The 26,220-nt window shown below is 33.9% G+C and overlaps 1 protein-coding gene across 2 annotated transcripts; it reads left to right on the top strand.

The window, feature by feature from the left end:
* Positions 1-2,830: 2,830 nt before the first annotated feature.
* On the top strand, positions 2,831-25,101 carry LOC128232330 (very-long-chain 3-oxoacyl-CoA reductase-like). Of its 2 annotated transcripts, XM_052945825.1 has the most exons (10): positions 2,831-3,072; positions 5,710-5,832; positions 6,452-6,562; positions 7,037-7,101; positions 7,541-7,585; positions 10,132-10,248; positions 10,656-10,721; positions 11,008-11,157; positions 13,027-13,148; positions 13,324-15,083. In XM_052945825.1, the coding sequence occupies exons 1-9, from the start codon at positions 2,886-2,888 to the stop codon at positions 13,138-13,140; spliced, it is 978 nt and encodes a 325-aa protein (XP_052801785.1). In that variant the 5' UTR covers positions 2,831-2,885; the 3' UTR covers positions 13,141-13,148; positions 13,324-15,083. The 2 variants fall into 2 exon arrangements, with proteins under 2 accessions (XP_052801785.1, XP_052801786.1); XM_052945826.1 differs by lacking the exons at positions 13,027-13,148; positions 13,324-15,083 and adding an exon at positions 24,663-25,101.
* The last annotated feature ends 1,119 nt before the right edge of the window (positions 25,102-26,220 follow it).

Below are 26,220 nucleotides of genomic sequence, written 5' to 3'. Positions count from 1 at the left end.
ATTTACAAACTATCTGATTATGGCCAAAACACAAAAGTATATTGATTTATAAAGCAATTATGTGATAACATTACATATATATTCACAAAAGCAATATCCTAATAATATATACGAAAATATAACCAATAGAAGCAGCTAAACTTCTAGCTTAATTTCTTAACGTCTTAATTTCATAGCACTATATGTAAACTTGGCTAAGTTTTGTAAAAATAAATCCCTCTTTACTGACATCAAATATTTAAATTTAGCCATATTTGGCCAATTAAATTTAATATGATATTTTTTTCTAAGATCTGAATAGGCTGTACAACAAAGTAGAAAATGGTATTCGGACTCCACAGTGTCATGTGAACAGAGTTTACATTTTCTGTTTTCTCTGTTAATATTCGTATATCGACCAGTCTCTATTTCCAGTGAATGAGATGACAGTCTGAATCTTGATAATTCTTTTCAAAACACATATGACAGGTGCATTAGTGTTTCGAAACAATTGTGTTTTTAGGAAAATTGAACAATGATTATTGATAGTATTTTGACATGCTTCTGTTGATCACACCTCTTTCCGAAATGTGCAACATCAAAGCGGTTATACACACTTGTTTGTCATTAAGCGGATTAAGTTAATGACAAAGACCCATAATTATAACTATAACCCACTAATTCTGTTCTGTACTAAAGGGAACAATCAAAGATATGTGCTACATCAATAGTAGTCTTAAATCACTAATTGCTGATAGTATTGCTCATCCCGATTTTTATGGTAAAGTTTTTAAGAAAATTCGTAAAATTAAAATGTTTCCAGCATGTAGTTGAGCAGATGGACTTAATGAATTACTTGGATTTTATTTAAATCGTGGATATAAAGGCACTTGAAGAGCACTTGCCTTCTTGTTTTTGAAGATGAATACCTGAAACAAAATATTAGGTTGAATATAGCATCTTTTCATAACTAAACTTTCAGTTCTTTGATTTTTATGAAGATTTTGCTAATTCATGTTATCTTTAAAACCGTATTTGGCGAACACGTTTTGGCATGTGACTTCATTTTCTTCAAATCTTTTACATTTCCAAATCATTTAGGAGAGATTAGCAAATACAAGTCGCTTTTATTTTTAATAATGTTTTTCATTATTTGTTCCCAGTTTTAGTACAATGATGCTTTTGATTCTTGATAAACATACCAATTATATATATATTTAATTATATAATTTTGTGCTGGTCTATGTTTCTTGTTTGTGATTTTGTGTTCTATGTCTTTGGCGTTTGCCCAGTGCCACTAAACCGGGTTTATGTTTAAACTTTTGCTACTGAGCTCGTTTCTGTAGCTTTTTGCATAAATATTAAAGGAGATGTCGACATGCATGCCTATGACAGGCTGAGCCTAAAATGTAATTTTCGCCAAAACTTTCAAGATTTTTACCAAAATCTTATTTTCGCGAAAATACCTTATTTTAGCCATAAATTAACTACATGTTTGTCAAAGATGTTATTTTCGCTAAAACTATCCCTATTTTCAGATTTTTAACAAAACTTATTTCCGCGAAAATAACTATTTTTTATCCAAAAACTAACTACATATTTTTCCAAAATGTTATTTTCGCCAAAATTTACCCTATTTTCAGAGTTTTACCAAAACTTATCCCCCCCCCCAAAAAAAAAAAAAAAAAAATAATAATAAAAATAAATATATATATTTTATCCAAAAACTAACTACATTTTTGTCAATAATCTTCCTTTCACGAATATTCATAAAAAATAACCTTATTTTCGTATTTTAGTCAAAAAAAGCTATTTTCGCGAAAATAGCCTATTTTCGTATTTTAGTCATACACCAAAAAAATAAGATTATTAATTAAAATAACTGAGTTCTGAGTGGATTTCACGTGAAATCCACTGGATTCCTGCAGCGCGTTCAGTAAAGATGTTTGCGGCGAACGTTCGCTGTTTGGTTTCCCGCTTAACGTGTATGCGCTGCGTTTGCAACAGGGATACAAAACAAAACGTTTGCTTCAAGTTCAAGTTTTTATTCGTCAATGCATATACTATGCATGTGACATAACAAAACAATGAAACACGTATTAATTAACATCAAATAAAACAGTGAACAAACATGTCAAACACAAGAAAAGAAAAAAGAAGAAATTTTTCTAAACGAAAAACGCTCGCCCTACTGAACGCACTGCAGTATCACCCTGTACAACACTTGTCCTGGTTCCCTGTCTACTACAGTGAGCAAAGATAATTATCGGTCGATACAATTGGTCGTTACAGGAATGACGTCACCATTACGTCATATGTACTTCCGTTGTGTGGAAAATTCTCAATAAAAAAAAATGTTCTTATGATTGATAGACATGTTTTCACATGCTCAATACACTGTAAATCAAAACTATCATTATTCCTGAAACTTTTATACCTTAAGTATCTATTCTTGCTTGATTTATCATTGAGAGTAGAGATTAAAGCATAATCCGCTGCCGTATAGTTGAAAGGTCATTTTGGAAGATCTGTCAAGGCGGACGGTGCAATTTTTAGAGTTTGTTTTTCAAGTGGAGTGATTTTTCTTAGGAATAACTTGACCCCCCTTTTTTATTGGCTTAAAAGGTAATTTAAAGCTTTTACTTTAAGAATATATGTGGTTATCATAGCCTGCATTCGCTCGAAATGCCTTTAATTGTTGTCTAAAAATCATAATTTTACATTGAATTATATAGGGAATAACAATGGTGGTGTGTAACCACTATTGGTCGCCAGCTTTAGTCTGGAGTTCCTTCCCCTAACACTATCGTACTGTATGAAATATCAGTAAGCAGGGAACCAGACTACTATTCCGATAGCGCGATTGTAAAGGGGGTTAACTCCAGTCCAAACAAACACCGGCAAACATGGTAGCTGATACCGTACGTGCGATTCTCGGCTCCTATACGGAGAGTTTTGCTGTAATTGGAGGGCTAACTGTGTCTTTCTTTGCATTGAAGTTATGTTTCTCAATGTTGAAAGTATTGAAGGTGTATGCCCTTGGAAGACTTGCAGGGATAGGTCGATCGTTGAAGACCAAAGGAGAGTGGGCAGGTTTGTGCGTGAATAACAACTGAACCATTCATGGGGTGAAAGTTCAACCCGTCGACACTCTTTATTCGAGACGGAAAAAATGTTATTCTATAAGTCTGTTTATTGATTGCTGTAGTCATTGGCAGCATGTTAACACGGGCCTTTTTGACCCGCAATCCCTCCGGCGGTTCAACATGTTCAATGAGAGTATCAGCTGATCATAAGAATCATTTGACATTCTTCATTCTTGATTTTATTGTAAGGTTTTGTAAAAATTTAAGTGTTAACATGCTGCCAATGACTACAGCAATCAATAATCAGACTTATAGAATAACATTTTTTCCGTCTCGAATAAGGTATGTCGACTGGTTGAACTTTCACCCCATGAATGCGGGTCAAAAAGGCCCTGTACCAGAAAGGCCCAGTTTGATGTTTTATCTTTGATAACTGTCGTTATCTTAGATATATAGAAATGAATATTTATTAAAAACGGCATAATGTCTTTAATAATCTTTTAAATCATTTCAGAAATTCGAAATTGCACCATTTTCAGTGGGTACAGAAAAATTCAACGGCGTGACATTAACATTTTTTTATTGACAGACATAATAATGCATTTTTCACAAGGTTAATGTGTTTAACAATGATAAATAGTATGAATATATCTTTATCACACTTCTTCTGCCAAACATTACTTACCTTGAAGTATCAAAGACACACCGCAACTGATAATGTGAAACGATAATTATCACCTTATTAAAGACAAACATCGTTAATCCTGTCAAAGTACAACACCCTCAAACACAATACAGGTGTTTCCTTTGATTTAAAACTAGGCCTTTCTGGACCAGGCCTTTCTGTACCGGGCCTTTCTGGTACTGGGCCTTTTTGACCCGACTCCGCCGGAGGCCCAAAACTCGGACTGTTATAGTTGTTATCTGTATTAGTTGCCTGATATTGACTATAGTCAATTTTGCACAACTTTAACCTTGGCAATAACTTTAAAAACAGTTCAAGATATGCACTTAAAACTTTGAATCTTTTTGTGTTCACTGTTGCCAGTGACATTAATGCACTAGTCAATTGTAACCACGCAAAACCACCGCATTCACCCGGCACTGCCACCTGGAAGGTTAAAACACAACCCATATTCCTGGTATACCCCTGGACCTGGACCTGGGGGGGGGAGTGGTAACAATTGACTGTTGCATAATATGCACTTAAAAAGGCCATTAACTCTGGTTTTAATAAATTGTTGAGTATCTGCATTGTATTGATCAGCTTCATAATCTGTTTAAACTTGTTCAGTATATATCTAAAATTGTTGTCCAGATATTCACATGAAACTTTGTACATACATTTCCCAGTGCGAAGGAAGACTCATGTATGTAGCTGTAGTTAAATGATAGTGAAAAATCCAGCCAATTTCAGATACAGGTTAAAGAGCAGTAGTGGGCAGGAAAAAATCCAGCCAATTTCAGATACAGGTTTAAGAGCAGTAGTGGGCAGGAAAATATAGCTATATTTAATAGTTTGACATGGAAATTAGCATTATTTGTATTCTGTCTTCATGTGGTTTATTTTTGTGTCTGTCAAATTGCATGATTTTCTTTAAAGCGCGCAATTATCATCACACTTTTGCTATGAATGAGTGTATTTGTGCTCAAGTCAGGATGAATTGGGTGTTACATGAGAAATGCTGAGTACAGCTTCTCACGATGCATAAATTGGATCTGTGGTGCCCCAATTTGGCATGAGCTCTTGACATGACAAACTTTAGACAATTGTACAACATGAATCCCTAGTTTTGATTGTTTCCAGTAAGGGAATGCATTATTTCCATCAATACTGCTCTGAGGAGAAAATCTGCTAAACACTGCTCTCCAACAACTAAAAACAAAGCCCTTGCCTTGTGGATGGGCATACTATTGTGGTTGAATTTAATAACTTTGTAGACCATTTTAGTCTTGCTGGAGTTATGGCCCTTTATATGACCAAATTAAATTCATCAATTGACTTTCTTATTTTCACAACTTTTTCCATATTTTTTTACAAACTAAAAGACAGTGTTTATAGGCATTATAATGTAAATGGCTTTTATCTATTAAAAGCCAAATGGCTTTACTCACTCCTGATTTATGGTCCGTTAATAGTTTGCAACTGTTGACTTTGCAGGGCTTTTCAGTGTAAAATTGGTAGAGGGATGCCCTTTTCATTACAGAAATATTGACATGTAAAAAACTCAAATTGGGAAACTCATTCATTAAAACAAAAAGCAATTGACATATTATTAGAAACAAACACAATTATAATATCAGTGCAAACAATGAGTACATGAATTGTATTATTATTATTTTTATTTATCTTTTTTTGGGAAACGTGTCTTATAATTGGGGAAAAATACTAAGCCCTATTCTAGGGCCTGCTAAAGAAGATGAGAAAGCCCTGTTATGGCCACTTTATTGGCAAATGATGCAAAGCCTTGTGGCACTCTTGTTTGATGAAGTCCTTTAATATATTATATTTGCTATTTTCTCTCAGATATTATTATATAAATGATATAACATAAATTTAATGACTATTAGACTAACGAAAAAGGCAAAAGGTTGCTCAGTTCTAAGTTGCATGTGTGAGTTACACTTTACATCTTTATTCTAGTTATTACTGGTGCCACAGATGGTATTGGTAAAGAATATGCCAGGCAATTGGCAAAAAGTGGGATGAACATTGTACTGATCAGCCGAACGCAGTCTAAACTTGATGACGTTGCTGCTGAAATAGGTAAGAATAGGTTTCATAATTAAAAAAAAAATATATATTGACATTGTAGTATTTTTAGTTTATGTCATAGTCTTTGTGTTGTCACTGTCAGCAGCATGAAAAACTGTTAAAAGTATTTACATTAAACTCATTGTTTAATGTTTTATACCCCTAGTACTCCAATACACTGCCCTCTGTCTTCATGTACCATAACACAAATGACAGTTAAAATCTTGTTTTCACTGTAAGTAAATCATCATTGAGGTTTTAATAGCTCTTCAACTACACATTTTTACAAGATTTTATTGTGTAATCCTTGATTGCTCAGTTTATAGCGCTTTTGACTGTTGGTTGCGAAGAATATTGCACTGAAGGTTATAATATCAGCAGAACCTCAAACTTCCGTAAATTTACTAACTTTAAAAGTAGTGCTAACACAATGTGTACCGTGGCTACACCAATGAGTAAAACTTGGTGCACATCTCGACATAACCTCTTGTGCTTAAATTATCATGCGGGTTACAATAAAAATGGCCTACTTTTTAATTGTGCTGCTTTACCTATTTAGAAAAAAGGATGAATGTTTGCATCTGCTGTGGTGATTTCAGGTAGCCTTAACAAATAATGCCTACTTTTCCAGGAGGTGTGTCCAGAGTAAAAACTAAGACGATTGCAGCAGATTTTTCTCAGGGAACCAGCATTTATGATAACATCCGTAATCAGTTACAAGGTCTTGATATAGGCGTGCTTGGTAAGTAATCTATATTAGATAGGTTTGTAGAAAGTGATTTGTTCATTACAATATTATGATAGTTACATAATGTCAATTATTATTTACCTGGGGGTATAAGGAATTGTTAAACATAGAGACTATAAAGAATATATTATCAAGAATTATCTCTTCTGTGTCATCAAATTAATTTATGTACAGATTTGTGCTGAATACTAAATACTTATAAGTACCTCATTATTTGTTTTCTTGTGTTTGGTTGTAATGAGATATATTTTGAAGTACATATTTTGGCTGGAAATATACCAGATACACTAATTTGTTTGAACTCATTTATTTTTGTCTGGTGATATTAAGATGGACTCTAAAGAATCTTATGTACTTTTATATCGTATCATTTTAAAATCATTCTGCTCTGAGCAGCACGAACGTTGTATATATAAATATACAAACATCTAAACTAATAGATGACCCCTATTTACATTTATATTTCAGTAAATAATGTTGGTCTATCTTATGAGTACCCAGAGTTTTTCCTCGATATACCAGATAGGGAAAAGGTAAGAGAAATCCTTTCAGAATCAATAAAAAAAGAAAATTAAGAAGGGAAAAAGATACCCTTGTGGACTATAGAAAAAAACAACCTTTAAATTAATTGTTGAAGGTCAGTTTCAGTACCTTATGTCATAAACATGTATATTTATAGTTTTATATAAATATAAATTACAAATATATATAATTTGCAAGGTGGTTAAAATGTTAATTTAGAAAATCTTACACATGGTTTATGTAATTCATGTATTATAACTGATTCATTAATAAATCTAAAAAACTGGTTAATTCTTTATTTGGGTCAAAAAGTTTATTGTTTGGTCAATATTTATTGATTTATTCTGTTAAAAATGGGAAATTGCAAAAATATAATTACATGTATAGAACATTGCTTTATATAATTAATTTCAAGAAAACTACCTTTAAAATGAATGTATTTTTTTCCAGCTCTTCATTGACTTACTGCATGTTAACTGCACATCGGTGACAATGGTATGTAGGTAGTGGTTACAAAGCTTGTGTTTCTTAAATCAAGTTTGTCATGTAACGTGCATGTGATCAGCGTGATAAAATGACACAATTGAGAGTTTCATACCAGCCGGCAATTTAGTGCAATTGCAAGTCAAAATGTTTGAAGGAAACAACATATTTTACGTCCAGATTATCTGGTAACCTGTGTATTATACATACAACGGTTATGTGCTGTTTTGTATTACTGTCAATCAAGCACTAATAATTAAAATTAAATGTTAACAACCTTACAGTCGTTTATGATGTGACTTTACTTTAAGAAATGCATGTACTTTAAAACACTGACTGGTCTGCTATTGCAGGTTAGGAAGTATTTTAAGTAACAACATGATTATTTAGATGATGCTTTTAAAAGGTTTAGGGTTGAGATTCATCACTGTTAATTGTTTTACCTACTCCTGAAAATGAGATCTTATTCAAGATATTGCTTTCCATATATATTTTATACATCTTCATTTGAACACTTCCCCTTCAGTATATCAGTAAATTTTTATTATGGAGATGTTTTGCTGGTCTTTTTTAGACACATAGTGACAAGGTGAGCTTTTGTGATCACAATTTGTCCGGCGTCCGTCCGTCCGTAAACTTTTACTTTAAACGACATCTCTTCATAAACCGCTTAGCCAATTTCATCCAAACTTCACAGGAATGTTCCTTGGGTGGTCCCCTTTGAAAATTGTTCAAAGAATTGAATTCCATGCAGAACTCTGGTTGCCATGGCAACCAAAAGGAAAAACTTTAAAAATCTTCTTCTCCAAAACCACAAGGCTTAGGCCGTTGATATATGGTAGGAAGGATTACCAAATGGTCCTCTACTAAGATTGTTCAAATTATGGCCCTTGGGTCAAAATTGGCCCCGCCCCGGGGGGTCATGGGTTTTCTCTATATGTTTATAGTGAAAACTTCAAAAATCTTCTTCTCTGAACTTACTTGGACTAGAGCTTAGATATTTGGCATGATTCATCGTCTAGTGGACCTTTACAAAGATTGTTCAAATTATGGCCTTGGGGTCAAACTTGGCCCCGCCCTGGGGGGTCATGGGTTTTCTCTATATGTTTATAGTGAAAACTTCAAAAATCTTCTCCTCTGAACTTACTTGGCCTAGAGCTTAGATATTTGGCATCATTCATCGTCTAGTGGACCTCTACAAAGATTGTTCAAATTATGGCCCTGGGGTCAAAATTGGCCCCGCCCTCGGGGGGTCATGGGTTTTCTCTATATGTTTATAGTAAAAAAAATCAAAAATCTTCTCCTCTGAACTTACGTTGCTTAGAGCTTAGATATTTGGCATGATTCATCGTCTAGTGGACCTCTACAAAGATTGTTCAAATTATGGCCTTGGGGTCAAAATTGGCCCCGCCCCCTTGGGGGGTCATGGGTTTTCTCTATATGTTTATAGTGAAAACTTCAAAATCATCTCCTCTGAACTTACTTGGCTTAGCGCTTAGATATTTGGCATGATTCATCGTCTAGTGGACCTCCACAAAATTTGTTCAAATTATGCCCCTGGGGTCAAAATTGGCCACACCCCGGGGCTGATGGGTTTTCTCTATATGTGTTATAGTGAAAACTTAAAAAATCTTCTCCGAACTCACAAAGACAAGTTACGTCTTAATTTAAACTGGATAACATATTTAGTACACATACCAATTTTCAATATGGGCCACATACAACAATTAATAACAAATATACATATATAGATACACACGTAAAATCAAGTAGTGACAAGAGCTTAGATATTTGGCATGATATATCATCTAGTTGACTCTAGTACCAATATTGTTCAGTCTTTGGCCCTGGGGTCAAAAATTGACCCCACCCGGGCGGTCATGGGTTTCCTTATATATGTATATGATGAAAACTTAAAAAATCTTCTTCTCCGAAACCAAAAGGCGAAGGCCTTAGATATTTGGTATGAAGCATCGTTTATTGGACCACTATTAAGATTGTTCAAACTTTAGCCCTGGGGTCAAAATTGGCCACGCCCCGTGTTCATAGGCTTAGGTTTTCAATATTTGTATATAATAGAAGCATTAAAAAAAATTCTCTCCGAATTCACAAGGACTAGAGCTATTTGGCATAATACATCATTAAGTGGACCTCTACCTTTATTGTCCAAACTTTGGCATTGGGGTAAAAAATGACCCAGACTTCTAAAAAACCTTAACTACTTTGAACCATCCAGATTTCTTATCAAACCAATGTGCAATATATCACAGGTGAGCGATTCAGGGCCATTTGGCCCTCTTGTCTTTAAAATGATATGAATTTTAAATTTATGAATGTCTATTTATTCTATCAGTTACTATAAGATTTCCTGTCAGAGTACTCAAACAGTATTTTAATTGTATTGGAAAGTATTTATCTTATGGTGCAGAATCATAGTGAAATTGTTTAATAACACCAGTCATATCATAAAACTGCACACATAAAAGTTGGGAGGACTTTGTTCTATGCACATACACGAGCACATACATGTATTCAGTTGCCAACATAATGTATTCCAGATGAGTAGCATAGTGATGCCAGGCATGTTGAAGAAGAAGAAAGGTGTGGTTATCAACATTGCATCTGCTTCTGGGGTGATACCCACACCCCTTCTCTCCGTATACTCAGCCTGCAAGGTATGGCATCCAGGTCGTGTCACTGAATGACATGATTATCCTCTTACTCTTCAATATCATGAACAGATAAAAGAAGCAAAAAAGTGATTGTGCTGTAAAAATTGAAATTTGCATTATATATCAGTCATCAAAATTAGTCTGTTGGATGGGAAAGCCCAGATTCTTATTCTAATGCTTGGCATTTCATTTTTGAACAAGCCCTGCTATATAAAATCCAGAAGCCCGGAAAGCATTTAACCAGTGCAGGGCATGTAGGCTTGTGCTAATTTCCGCCACTGATATTATATTTGATCTTATTGGCATTTCAGAAGATGAAATGTTAATGTAGGAATAAGTAACATTTATGCAGCATTACAATGGCTTTAGAACAATTTTATGTTAATTCTCTATGGTTTCGCTTATTACAGGTGTATGTGAGGTATTTGTCAGAGTGTTTGAACTATGAGTATGTTGACAAAGGAATTAATGTGCAGGTAACTTTTATTTCTAACATTGTTAGCTTGTCTGTTTTAGAAAGTCTGCGTATTATCATAGCATTGTTGTTATCATTTTTTTTGCGCCATAACTCAAAAACTGTAAAAAGATCTTAAAATGAAATTTTGAACAAGTTTACACAATGCACAGGTACAGCAAGGAACTATAACTTTGACTCTTATAATTGTCGAGTAACGTCCCTTGTTAGACTGTCAGATTTATCATAAAAAAAACTGTAGAAAGCTGTTCTCTGTTATTTTTTTTTAAGAAACATATTTTTTTTAGTGTGTGCATCCATATTTTGTGTGCACCAACATGACCAAGATGCGTAAATCCAGCCTCTTCATTCCTACTGCCTCCACTTTTGTGAAGTCAGCGCTGAATACTGTCACCCTTGATGCAGTGACATGTGGCTACCTTCCACATACTTTTATGGTAAGTACATGTAGATATCTGGCTGTGGTTCAGTATATCACCTAGTTTTCCAATATTATTCTGTGCTTTATAAAACCACATTGTCTTTCCTCAGCGTAATGTGCATATTAATTAACCAGGCACCAGTAGCCAATCATGTATTTGGCTGATCAATACATCAGTTTATTTGTGAGTCGATAAAAGCACATGATAAGTTCAATTCAAATCACACTGGTACATGGTTAATTGCACTCACTCTGGATTATACCCAGTAGTTTAGCTAGATCTTTGAGTTTCTTTGCAATTTCTTTTTCACATTAAGCTTATGTAGTTTGTTTATCCTTTCCTAGCACACACTTAGCATGCAGAATGTGATCTATTTCCCCACCCAATAGCCTACCTTCTGCAACTAAGCAATTCTCGTTTGTATAAGGTGACCTTTGGATGATAGATCCATGTATAACTAGTAGATTTTGCTTATTGCAGTTGATCAATTACCTTGCAACTTAAATTACAAATGGTATAATTGGAATGTTTTGTAAGGAACCTCTTTCTAAATATCTTATTATCTTCTGATTTTAAAAGCAAATAGTTATAAATGTGAGTAAGATGTTCTGTTAAAATACGAAAATAGTCTGGTGTAATCCTGCCTGTTACGTCAATCTCCGATCTTCTATAAGGGAATATACATGTATAATGGCTCCTTTTAAGCTCGACTATTTGAAGAATAATGAGAGCTATACTACTCACCCTGGCGTCGGCGTCACACCTTGGTTAAGGTTTTGTGTGCAAACACATAGATTAATATCTCAGCAACTACTTGATGTATTGCATTGAGACTTCATACAATGGTACTCAACCATCCAACCTACTTAATTAACCAAGTGAGATAACTCTAGTTTGCATTTAATGCAAATAATTGCCCTTCATTATTCAACTTCGAAATTCTGGTTAAGGTTTTGCGAGCAAGCACACATAGGTTAATATCTTAGCAACTACTTAAGGTATTGCATTGAGACTTTATACAATGGTACTCAACCATCCAACCTACATAATTAATCAAGGTGGATAACTCTAGTTTGCATTGAATGCATATAATTGCCCTTTATTATTCAACTTCTAAATTCTGGTTAAGGTTTTGTGTGTAAGCACACTTAGGTTAATATCTCAGCAACTTCTTGAGGTATTGCATTGAGACTTTATATAATGGTACTCAACCATCCGACCTACTTAATTAACCAAGTTAGATAACTCTTGTTTGAATTATATTCAAATAATGGCCCCTTTTTTATTTGACATAGAAATTCTGGTGTTTTGCATGTAACCACATTTAAGTCAATATCTCATATCTCAGCAAATATATCATGTATTGCATTGAAAGTATACTCACAATACTAAACAAGTAAGATAATTCTATCTTTCATATTATATAATTTTTGCCCCTTTATTATGTGGCTTAGAAATTCTGGTTAAGGCCTTGCATGTTAGCACACGTAGGATAATATCTGAGCAACTACATGATGTATTGCATTGAGACTTTATACAATGGTATTCAACCACCCAACCTACTTGAATAACAAAGTGAAATAACTGTATTTTGCAAATAATGGCCTTTAATTATTAGACTTAGAAATTCTGGTCAAAATTTTGCATACAACCACATTTATGTTATTATCTCAGCACATCATGTATTGCATTGAAATCTAATCTAACAGTGATCCATGCATGTTTTGCCAAAACCTTTCAATCCTTACACTGAAAAACGGCGGAATAGTCGAGCGCGCTGTCTCTGTGACAGCTCTTGTTGAAAAATCATGTTCATAAAGTTCACTTTCCAAGTTCTATTGCAATAGTATTAATAAGTAACTGCTAGTTTTGTAAAATTTGTAGGAAAGTGCCTTGGGTATCATTCCTCGTTCCTTGGCTGACAAGTTTCAATTTAACAACTTGTTGTCGGTATCCAAACGCGCTAAAAAGAAGGCTGCTGCAAAGAAATCCAGTTAATTAAACATGTAAGTTTTGGATTTGTAAAGTGATTATATCTCATTTTCTAGCAAGGTAACATATTAATTTTCCTCACTATTTGTATGAGTTTATATTATGTCAATATAAGAGGTATTAGATGTATTTGAAGAAGGGGAATTCCAGTTGTGATCACTCAGTGGCATGCAATGTGTGTATTTTCAGGGAAGTGACTCTATATTCTGGTCTGCCGCCTCTAAGAAGACATAACAGCAATTCTTGAATAAAAGCTTGTGTGTTGAATGAGAAAAGAATAACAATGCATAATCAAAACAGTTAGACACAGTTATCATGTAACATATAATTTTTACTTTGCTAGCACATATTCTCAGGTGACTTGGCTAACCCTTTTTTGCTTACTCAATTTTACTATTTTCTATTTACATTTTAAACTCTAAAAATAATTTTCCAGTAGTAAAACCTATACAATTACATTTTATCTTGAATTCCTCTCCATAATTCAGAGGAACCAGGATACTCATAATTTGTATAGATGAGCTCTGGTTTATAATAAAATTGAACTAGACACAAGTTCACCACCGTGATACGTTTTTGACAGGATTTGATTACATGCTCTTTGTTAGAACATTTTGTGAAATTTCCAAACACATGTATATTGTAGCCAAATTCTCCAAAATTTTGTTTAGTAAATATGTAAAGCCTTATATTATGGAAGACAACAATGTTCAAGGAATCAAAATATCTATCCGTGAAGTGATTGCTGGTCCTTCGATATTTTTGTAATTCTCATGCCAAGAATACCAAGTCTCCGGAGAATGCTGCAGATGCTACTACAGCCGCTTGTCTTCTGTGTGATAATGTACATTAAAGAGCTGATTTAAAACATATTTATACATCTATAATTAAATAGGTAGTTTTTGGTTTTAGCGGTGATACTATTTGGAAACATTCAGTTTAAACTTATTAACGGTTATGAAGGTCAATCTTATTTTGTTTAATGATAGAATAAAAAACCTTAGATTATCTTCCGGAGCTGTTCAGATGTGTGTTCATTATATAGCTAATGATTTTTTCCTTCCTTTTATAATAGCTTACGTTTTTAGCTCGACTATTCGAAGAATAGGTGGGCTATACTACTCGCCCCAGCGTCGGCGTCCGGTTAAAGTTTTAGGGCAAGTTGGGATTTTCACTTATAAGTCCAATACCCTACATTCAATTGACTTAATACTTCACACAGTTGTTCAGGGCCATCCCATAATGAGGTTAGATAACTCAATATTATCTTTTATACAAATTATGGCCCCTGATTGACTATGGAACTTAGGTTAAAGTTTTAGGGCAGGTTGGGATATTGTTTAATAACTTCTATACCCTTCATTCAATTGACTTAATACTTCACACAATTGTTCAGGACCATCACCCAATGAGGTTACATAACTCCATATCCTTAATACAAGTTATGGCCCCTGATTGACTTAGGTTAAAGTTTTAGGCAAGTAAAAGTTAAGGGCAAGTTGGGATTTTAATAAAAAAAACTTCTATACCGTTCATTAAATGCACTTAATAAAATTCAAAATTATTTACGACCATCTTACAACAAGAAAAATAACTCCGTTTTAAGCCTAAATATAAGTTATGGCCCTTGATTTTTTTATTTTTTTTTAATTTCCTTTGAAAGGCATATTTGTATATTCTTAACCACATTTTCATAATGGGAAATCAAGTTATTTGAATGACTTGCGTCATTGTTTGGGCGGGCTGGTGGGAGGGCAGCATCAAAGTCACCTTATGTATCAAATAATTTTAGTTAGGTTTGACATAAAGAGACCAAACTTGGTATTATTACATCGTTATTGTATTGTAAGTCAAAGCGGCGTAGTCGAGCGCGCTGTCTTACGACCGCTCTTGTTTAAATAATTTTGTTTTAGATTATCACTTTTATATAGAATAAATAGTAAAGTACATCTGTAGTTGCTTGATTAACATGGTCACATTGTAAGCACGGTTTCTTTATTTATAATATATGTTGTAATGTGCATGCATGCATTTTAGCCCAACTGAGCACAGCGTGTATGGAGAAGTGTTATACTTTTATTGAAGAGGACGGCCTATTATTTGAAACTGTTTCAAAGGTACATATATGTTAAATTGGTGACAATGCCTGTTGTGATTTGTAATGAAAGCGTTGATAGGTTGTAAGCGTGACAAGGCTCATTTTACTTTGTTTATATACACGACCGTGTTTCGACCAATCCATAACCAAATCCTTCCATTTACCCAACGTAATCTGACCATAATACGATCGATCAGTTCGAATTGAGTTTAATGTACTTGTATATTTATAATAATGTTAATGTTCAATGAGTATTTAAATATTGTAAATAAACAAAGTAATCAATCCAAACTCGTTGCATTAATAAAATTGTTCATAAGAAAAATCAAATGCTAATGCCTTTATAGGTAGTGAGGTAAGAAGGCTCGGACATTGTTGTCAAGAACGACAGATCTATTGATTGAATGGTGCACTATGTACGCACGAACACATACGTTAATATTGCATTTCATATCGCATTGCAACATAGGCTTCTGCACTCTTTCGTGTACCAGAGGCAATATATTGTTTTGTAATTCTAAATTGCATTTTGCAACGTTTGCGACTTTGCGTTCCGTTAGGGTTCTAGTTAAACTAGTATTTTAGAAACATTTTATAGAACAATACGTGCACACACGAACACTGAAGTTGAAATATTTTATATAGTTTCACATAATAACATTAACCGACTAAACACGATGTATTCAAACGTCGGCATGACGTCAGAAAACCGACGTTGGTTTGATTTTCTATGTTGTCGGTATTCTTACGTCGACGCTTTAGTTTATGAAGACGTTAACACTGTATATTGGCTTCGTAACAACGTATGTTCTCACAAATATCGTGAACGAACAGTTGATACAAAATTTGAACTAAAATAATTTGAAAATAAGTAATATGTTGAAACTATGTAATGAACCGAAACAACGTTGAAGTTCCACATTCAACGTTGCTCGCCTTAAACACAAAGCTTCTTTTGCAAACAAAGGATCACTTTAACATGTCTTGTCTCTGCTTGAGTTCAATACTGAACTTTATGAACTTGTACACATACGGATAGGTAAAATAATATCGTTTAACATATTTTCTTGGAATAAGATCGAAACATGTACATGTACAAATATAATCAAATTGGATTATTCGATAGCTCCTCAATTACAAAATTAACAGTTCCTTTCTTCACGTTGAATTTGATTACAGCTTCAATTCGTATAATATGGACTGAAAGTTAACTTGGATAACATTCGGAGCTCCTCGGCCATTTTTATCGAAAACATAAAAATGGCAGAGGAGTTGCGAATGCTTGGATAAAGGACAACCGTAAACTGTTCGGTAACATATCAGTAATGCTTGTAAGCAAATGTCGTTTTGAATTCTCATTTGAAACACATTTAAATACTGGTTTATCCAAAGATCTATACCATTCATGCGTAAAACAGTTTTGAATCCACACAAGAACGATTTCTCATTCATTACAGTAGAGTATGATCATTCTATTCGAAACGGTACCTTAGTAATTGGTATCATTGACAACCTCAATATAGGTTGGCCATTTTATGTCCAATTTTCCGTAGAGGACCGATAATAATAGTGATATACGTCTTTTTTTATTGCCGACGTCGTGGCCGATCCGACGTCGTATTTCTGTTGTGATGCTATCATCTTGAAACTGGGGTAAATGCTCGTCTTTTTGAAATCTAGGAGAATTGTACTATGAAATATGTTGTTCAAAATCTAGGTACGCAATTATTATTGAAACTTCATGGTCGTCGCCTACACGTAGTTCTACCAGTGTACTTTTTTATCGCCAACAAATTCTAATCACTTTCACAGAAGTCATCATTTGTTTATTACCTCCTGGCACCTTCCATTGATTCTATATAAGTTTACATTGGATTTAAACATTGAAACTGAAGTTCGGTTATGAGCCATCGGTGTTCGACTTTTCGTCCGTTACAATTTGGTTTTAACAACATACTATAAGCATACAGATATCATAGCTTAATGTTTAATACGAATTTATAATCAATACATTACTCAGTAACTTCTGGCAAGATTCCAAAATATGTTTACGTAACTCATTGCGTTGCTGTTCTCACTTCATTTAATATATTGACGACAAGAACACTTTACAGGTCTATTTTGGGTTATGAAATGAACTGGCATTTCAAAATACATTTCGAGGTACTTTTCCGATAGTCTGATTGTTTTCTGTTCGGGATTACATGGGGCTAAAACAAGAGCACTAGGTCAAATCTCAAAACATTATTTGGAACTAAAAGAGGCATTATATTTGGTCAAATATTTAAACTTAATCAGAATGTTTCCCTTTGGTCTCTGAGTCAAATCTTATATTTTTTGTTTGGAACCATCGGTAAGGATTGGTTTTTATGATGTTCAAACTTGGTCATACTGTTCCCTTTTAACCAGTCTCAGTCGCTTGTAAAGGTCGATCACATGTAGTCAAAAACTAGGCAACTAAGTCAAATCGTAGAAATACACTGGAGGCATCATATTTGGTCCATTATTCACCAAACTCAGTCAGAATGTTCCCACTTGATGAACTGTTGTGCAAATGTAAAACTGGGTCACATGTGGACAAAAACAGGTCAGTAGGACAAATCTTCGGTTTTTTTGTCTGGAACCATCATGGTAATCAGATTATGTTCAAACAGAATGTTACCCTTGATAAAATCGAATCGTATTTCAAAAGTGGGTCATATTGTGAGGTAAATAGGTATAATAGGTAAAATCATCGAAATGATATTTATAACGTATTAGAGGCAATATATTTGATACATTTTTTTAAAACTTAATCAGAACGTTTCTCTTTATGAAATCATTCACATGTTGGGACTGAGTCTTAAAAGGTGAGAAACTAAGTCATTTAAAAGAAAGAAAAAAAACCTTGTCTGTAACCAAATATTGGCATTGATTGATCAATCTTTGTTTAAACTGTGGTCAGAATATTCCCCTTGATGGTATTTTGGTAGAAATTAAGAGTTTTTCCTGGGTCGAAAACTAGGTCATTAGGTGAAATGTTAGAGAAGTCTTGGGAAGAAACAGTTACAGTATATCCACAATCTTCATGAAACTTGATTAGAATATTTTGCTCGATGAAATGTTTGATTACTTTGAAACTAGGTCGCATCGGATCAAAAACAAGGTGACCATGTCAAATCTTAGAAAAAAAATTGTGAACATTTAAGAGGCTATAATTTTGCATTTATTTTATCCGATTTTCATGAAACTTGTACAGTATTTAGATATCCATCAGAGCTTGGTTCTTTTCGAAAACCAGCCCGATCCGCCCATGCATGCCTAGATTATGGGCATTGAAAGTTTAAAAAAATGCTTTTTTAGCTAACCTGTATTAGCCAAGTCTGCATAAGCAATTGTCTATTTTTAGCCAAGTTTACATGTAAAGTCAAGTCTAGGATTAAAGGGAGACAACTTCCTTTTTAGTTCTGCAGTTGATTTTGTGAATTACTCTGCCTTGTTCTTGTTAAAAGTCCAAAGGCCATTTTTAGCTCTATTGGCTCTAAGTGTCTGTAGTTCGCGCATTCATCTAAACAAAATTGGTGGTACATGTTTGTTCAAATTATGCCACCGGGGTCTTTACTGGCCACGCCCCAGGGTTCACAGGTTTGGAATACTTAAATTGGGAAATGTTTGAAAATCTTTTTGTGTGTTCGCGCATCCATCTTAGCACAATTGCTTGAAAATGTTTGTTCAAATTATGCCCCTGTGGTCATTACTGGCCATCCCCCGGGGTTCACAGGTTTGCTTTACTTAAATTGAACTAATTTAGTGGTCTGCTACCATGGTTGTTCAAAGTATGCCACTGGTGTCAAAACTAGCACTGCCCCGTGGTCACAAGTTTCCTAGAGCCTTATTCAAGAAATATTTTCAAAATCTTCTTCTTTCAAACCACAAGGCTCATACCTTTGATATTTGTTATGGAACATCATATGATGACTCTCAAGCGAAACAGTTGAAATTATGACCCTTGGGCCAAAGCTGGCCCCACCCCTTTTGACCTTTTTTATTTTTAAAGCTACAGCAATGATATTTGGACCATGTGTACAGTTTTGGAAACAAGCATCAATGTTATCCTCGGATGACCTTGACTTTGACCTTTTGACATTTTATTTTATTTTTAAAGCTACAGAAATGAAATTTTGACCATGAGTACAGTTTTGAAAGCATTTTTATTTTTGTCAGATGACCTTGGCGTGGCACATATTAATTAGTTCATACAACTAATCTGCTTACAACACTTTCTGTCCTCAGATGTTGAACGTGCAACGTTTTCAGGTAACCCAAACAAAAAACGTGAACTATATGTCTGTTGCCTTTTACCCATACATACATTCTCTGGATTAAAAATGACCACAAGAGCCATGCCAGTAGAGCAAAGGCCTCATGGGCCTCTTGTGTATAGATTAAATGGTTGAAATAGCAATTAAAACACATAACGATATCTTTTTTTTTAATGTCAGAGTTCGATATGTCTTAAAATTGTACAATAAGCCGTGATTGTTTTTTTATCAAATTTGAAACATGCATTTATAGGCTCTGACATTGTGAATCAAAACAGTATTATGCATATTAAACATAGTATAAAATTACGTTTTTGCAGTGTGTTTGCGCAAGATTTTTTATCTTTAAAGGCGCGTATACAAGACATATTAGCGGTTGCCATATGTCTTAAAACTGTCGACTGGCGTCTATTATTGGTATTTCAACGTCATACATTCATAGATGGTAGTATATAGAGGATATTTGTTTATTTCAGTGTAAGATCGTATTTTATTTCACGAGTGTCATAGAAAAAACATATTTTCACGAGTGGCGAAGCCTGGAGTGAAAATGTAGTTTTTTTATGATCACGAGTGAATTTAATACAATCTTACACTGAAATAAACAAATTTTCTATTTCTTTTATGCTTATTTTCGGAGTTTTATTTGTTTTTTTATTTATTTCTGAATTACCCCCTTTTTGAAAAGGGTGGGCTTTACGCCGCTACCCATGGAGCGCCCCGCATGCATAATTATAGCATTCGGAGCTCCTCGGCCATTTAATCGAAAACAACCTCGGATGTATGCCGGTACATCTGTTGAAGTAGTTCGTAAATTTTTGAATTATATCATTAGTTAAATGTAGTGTTTTAGAGTTGTATTTATTGATCTAAGTTTAAATTTATTGTCATTGAATTGTATTATTGCAAACATAATGAAGAATCCCAAGAGTTAAGTCACAAAGTTTAACTGCTAAATAAAATTACTACGCGATCTACTTGCAGCGGACTTAAACGTACCACTTTTTGAGTGTGTAAACCATCCATATACATCCGAGGTTGTTTTCGATTAAATGGCCGAGGAGTTCCGAATGTAATTATAGCTGTCAACTTTTCTACTTTCGGTTTGCTGAGAAATAGTTCTCTGCTATTCATTCTTATAGCTTAATATTCGCTCGTTTTTTCTTGCAAAGCTTTATGAACAGTAAAAAATGAAGTATTATTAGTGCACAAATGTTCCAAAAAATATTGAAAACACTTTATTTTAACCAAATTACTACGCCGCTATTTATAGAATGAAAATTTGGAAGGTCAAATGTGTTAGCAAAACAAATGTGGATACTCATTGGATTTTAACCATTCTTCTTAGTTTAAGACTGCATATACGCGTGTTTTTATAGAAAGTTAATATTCAGTCATCTTACTGTCAGAGACCAGTCTGTTTCGCTTTAAAATGTTTGTTTTCCAGAAGAGTATATGCCACGCTAGTTTGTTGACACATTTTGAGATGTGGGTGGGGTAAAAAATATCGGATCTATCTGTAAATTGTTGTGTAAATTCTCCAGGAAGCTCATTTTACGTACTCCAACGGTTAACAGTTCAAAATACATTTGAATGATGCTATAAAATTTTATTTATGTTCGAACAGTTGTTTTTGTCTGTAATTTGTTTGGAATGAAAGCAAATGTTCGAACATTCAGCTTCAAAGATCAGTAAAATGTTTGATAAACGGGATAACCGGTAATAAACGGTAAGTTGTTAATTTCCAATTATATATTTATTTAAATTTATAAGGCAAGTACTGTACATGTAACAACAAAGGATTTTAAAAGTAGTTCTGAAAATTGATATTTTCACTTCTTATTTTGCAGTGAAAATATCAAATTGATATTTTCACTGTTGTTATTTCACTGTTTAAACCCCATATTTCATCATAAAGCATGAAAGAAAACAGATTCTTTTACGACGTCTGTACATCTTTGTAAAGTTCATTTTCATTCAATTTAGACAAACAACTGTTAAATAGTTTCTACTTCAAAAACTCTATACTGTACTGCATGCATGCTACGTATTTATGTAAGGAGTTAATATCTCGCTCATCACAACAGTTAATATTATTTACTACAAAATAACGATAATGTTCAATAATCTGACCGAAGATTTTAGTAAATGGAGTCAAAATAAATATGAATATGGTGATGAAAATTTATAATTTATATATGTTAGTTTTCCAAAATAAAAGTACACACCGTCTATAATTGTTAAGTTTGTGTTCTAAATCTTAAGCTTTACGCCTCTTGTAAATAGCATAAGTACAAAAGTACGAGTTGTGTATATTCATGTGCTGCATGTAGGATCATGTTTCACTAGTCTTGAACTATATGTCTTACGACTTTAAACAGGGTTGAAGTTTTTTTCTTATTATTATTTACGTGCAAACCGAAAATAAATACTATTTAAAATGGTTTCCATAGCTTGATTCACAATACCATATACGGCTCTAAACAAGAAATATTTTCATTGGTGTCATTAACGCCATGATGGCGTTCCACTTGACCTTTTCACGTGATATGATTTACCTATGCTATCAAACCTGGCAATGAAAACTGTATTTATTTTGGGTCAAATGTCGAGGTCATAATGACCTTTCCTAGAACAAATATTGGCGACACCAGGGGCGGCTCAAGGATTTTATTTTAGAGGGGGTGTAACTTAGGGGCGTAACATTTTGATTTTCGCCCCCTTCCTCAGAATCCAAATTAATTTGGTTTAAAGTGTTGACAGGGATGTTTTTTAAAAACATTTTCTAGTCCGAAATGGCGCATTTCCGGCGTATTTCTGTACTCTTTTTCTCCTGTATTGAAATAAAAATATACTTTTAAGGGACTGGGGGTATCTGTACATAATTATCTGTTTATGTTTGGTCCTTTTATTTTAAATAATTGGGTTTAGGAAACACATCCTCGGAGAACTTAAATGGGGGTGTGCTGTATATAAAGAGGATATGGACAGGAAATGCCCTTTTACGAAAGTTCATTCTATGTGCTTTCGTATAAGTGAACTTTCTGTATAAAGACATGTGTAACTTGTTCTTCAAACATGAACCTGCTTATTTCCTAGCACGGACGGTGTTTCATTCCAAGGAGCGCACATTGTTTGCGTGCATTTCCTGCCGTTAATTGATAGTATTAAATATAATTCAGCTTACAAAATGTTGTTTGGTAAAGAGTGTTATGATTGTGCGAATTTCATTTTTTTTATCAATTTATCAATTTCTTTCTTGAGTCGTTCATATTTTATTTTTGAAAAAACAATACGCCTTCTTGTCAGGTCTATTTAATACTTGTTATGTTACAAGACCGTCACATAGGAAGTTTTGATGTTGCGATGAGCAGCATATATCAGGCCACAATAAAAATCAACAACATTGGTTTATGCAAATATGTATGTGCATTTACAGCATTTTAACTGGAAATAAAACTGAAAATTAATTCGGTCATCCGCGATAAACTGGCTCAACGATTGGGGATGAAATCCATGTTTCAGCACGTACTGCAATCCAATTGCTCTCCCTTTACGCTCTTCGTTCGGTCAGGACAGGATTTGCACGTGAACGGAATATTTTACTATTTTTACATGGTTAATCCTGTTTTGAACGTCTATTATTTTAGACAAGACAGGATGTACATGTATAATCAAACCTGCTTCAAATGAAGAGAAATAAAATAAAATCGGAAAATCCCGCATCGTTTGGTAAATTAAAGCGCTTCTAGTGCTGGTAGACTCACAGCATGTCGATTAACATTTTTAGCTCGACTATTCGAAGAATATGGAGAGCTATACTACTCACCCAAGCATCGGCGTCGGCGTTGGCGTCACACCTTGGTTAAGGTTTTACATGCAAGAACACATAGGTTAATATCTCAGCAACTACTTGAGGTATTGCATTGAGACTTGATATAATGGTACTCAACCATCCATCCTACTTAATTAACCAAGTAAGATAACCCTTGTTTGCATTTAATGATAATAATTGCCCTTTTTTATTCAATTTAGAAATTCTGGTTAAAGTTTTGCATGTAAGCACACATAGGTAAATATCTCAGCAACTACTTGGGGTATTGAATTAAGACTTTATACAATGATACTCAACCATCCAACCTACTTAATTACCCAAGTTAGATAACTCTAGTTTGTATTATATTCAAATAATGGCCCCTTTTTAGACATAGAAATTCTGGTTAAGGTTTTGCTTGTTACCACTTTTAAGTCAATACCTCAGCGAATACATCATGTATTGCATTGAAACTTTACACACAGGCTCCCAACCATTTAACCTTCTTCTTTAATCAAGTAAGATAACTCTATCTTTCATATTATATAATTTTTGCCCCTTTATTATGCGACTAAATTCTGGTTAAGGTCTTGCATGTTAAATAGCACACATAGGATAATATCTCAGCAATTACTTGATGTATTGCATTGAGACTTTATACAATGGTATTCAACCACCTAACGTAATTGAATAACCAAGTTAGATAACTGTATTTTGCAAATAATGGCCCTTTATTATTAGACTAAAAAATATGGTTAAAATGTTTCATGTTAATACATTGATGGTAATGTCTAAGCACATCATGTATTGCATTGAAATCTAATCTAACAGTGATCCATGCATGCAAACCTTTTCAATCCTTACAATGAAAAGCGGCGGAATAGTCGAGCGCGCTGTCTCTGTGACAGCTCTTGTTGAAGATCTGCGCTGAATATTGTTATTGCCTCCATTATTCCTTTCCTAATAGCCGTGAGGATAAAAGTCGCCGTATTCATAACCCAACACTGTCACACCTTTTTACAGATAAATAATGTTTTGTTTTGTTTTCGATCATCGAGATCTTCATTAATTCCACTATATTTATATGCAAAATTGGATAAATGTCCGTTTAGTTTAATTAATATGTTTCAATTTTCTAATATACTTAAACATGCAAACTGTTTGGATATGATACTCAGATGTGTTCGCTTGCAAAATTAACCTCAAAAGTACGAGATTTATTTATTTATTTTTGCATTTTATTTTTGTTATGCTTAATGGTAACGGTTGTTTTATATTTGAATGTTGAGTAATTTTATGATGTTGTCTGTTTCAGGATTGGGTTTTGCATATGATGCCTCGGATTGCTCACGTGATATTGCGAGCAGAAACACTTCTCAGAGTCAAGAAACACATGACACAGGACCTAAAATATGTGTAATCACTATGTGTTGTGTCTCATATGTTTTGACTAATGTGTTTAATGACTTATTGAGCTTGCTTTTAAAATTTCTGTTTATTTAAAATACATTTACGGCGAAACCGACATGGTGCACGTGTATATATGAATACAGAAATATTAAGGGAATCATTAAGGCCTTTGTTTTATTTAAATAACAATATGTAGACAAGTAAAAATATTCTAATCGGTCACTCTTCAAATTCCATTATAATTGAAGATGTAAATAGAAATTAACTCCGAACAACATAATGAAGATGGCATGTAGTTTCTACAGCATACCTACTGAATGTTTGACGTTTCTTCGCCAATTTTATCGATTATTTATGTGCAATGCACTGGAGTCGTTTATATTAAAGCTGTTTCAAAGTTTATTATACACTCTGCACATATAATACATGTGATACGAGGTTTACAACAAATAAACATACAAAAATTAAATCGGTCAAGCTGTGTAAGTACTTGGAAAAGACTTCTGGAGTAAACTAAGACAAATATAATAAATATCTTTATACAAATTTGTAACAATTTATAGTAAAATTGAGGTAAGTGCTGGTGTATTTATAAAATAATCCTGTATAAACTTAAAAAAAACTTCACTAAATTTTATTAATTTCTTTTCATCTGTTTCATTCATCATTTTTTATACATAATTGTGTTATAGCATCAATAAAGTGAGTACATTTAAAAATATAATGAAATTCGTCACCGACATCGTTTGATTGAAAGCTGTCGTGCAAGTATTAAAGATAGTACGAATTCGAACAAGCAAGAAACATGGAGAAACAAACATCATAATTATTTCAAATGCGAATAAAATAAAAAGTATGAGGTCCTTTGTGAGTGTAAGCCTAGGTCTATTTTCACAACGCATTATGGAAAAATCTACAGACTGCATGGATTGGTGTGCTTTTATGCTCGATGGAGAAAGTTCATGACAAATCGCGCCAGTACAAAAGTAAATGAACTCTGCACTATTGCATGGGATTCTGAGTGTGTCCATTACCACTTGTCTCGGTGGAAAGCCTCGGTGCACGTCGACCTCAGCTGAAAACGCAAGACAATATAAACATAGCCCGACCTGGGGACAACTTGTGTTTGTGAGGAAACGGATGACGTATGTCTTCTCGAGATTTCGCACTTCACCATATTAAGATGGATATTGGTAGGGAGCTTCGCAGTACACCTGTGAGCGTGTATGTGCTGTTCTGGGCCATACATGCTTGGATTTTGAAAAATGTCTGGGATAAAGCCAAATTAACTGTTTTTGCCAGTATAGAATAAGAGTATAGAGTAACTGTAACCTATAATCACCGTTTTCACAAGTAGTGGTGCACATTGAGTACATAGTTTGTGGGAAAACATGAGCCCTCGTAACATTATAATGCCATCCCAACAAACAGAGCCACATCAGTTCTTGTCGCCGAGTTAACTT

The sequence above is a fragment of the Mya arenaria genome, chromosome 4 (genome assembly GCF_026914265.1).
Source record: "Mya arenaria isolate MELC-2E11 chromosome 4, ASM2691426v1".
NCBI classification, from domain to species: Eukaryota; Metazoa; Mollusca; class Bivalvia; order Myida; family Myidae; genus Mya; species Mya arenaria.
This window is presented reverse-complemented; position numbering and strand designations above follow the sequence as displayed.

Coding starts and splice junctions, on each gene's coding strand:
- LOC128232330 (XM_052945825.1), top strand. CDS start 2,886: ATGGTAGCTGATACCGTACGTGCGATTCTCGGCTCCTATACGGAGAGT. Junction 7,586..10,131: donor ACTGCACATCGGTGACAATG/GTATGTAGGTAG, acceptor AATGTATTCCAG/ATGAGTAGCATAGTGATGCC. Junction 11,158..13,026: donor ACCTTCCACATACTTTTATG/GTAAGTACATGT, acceptor TAAAATTTGTAG/GAAAGTGCCTTGGGTATCAT.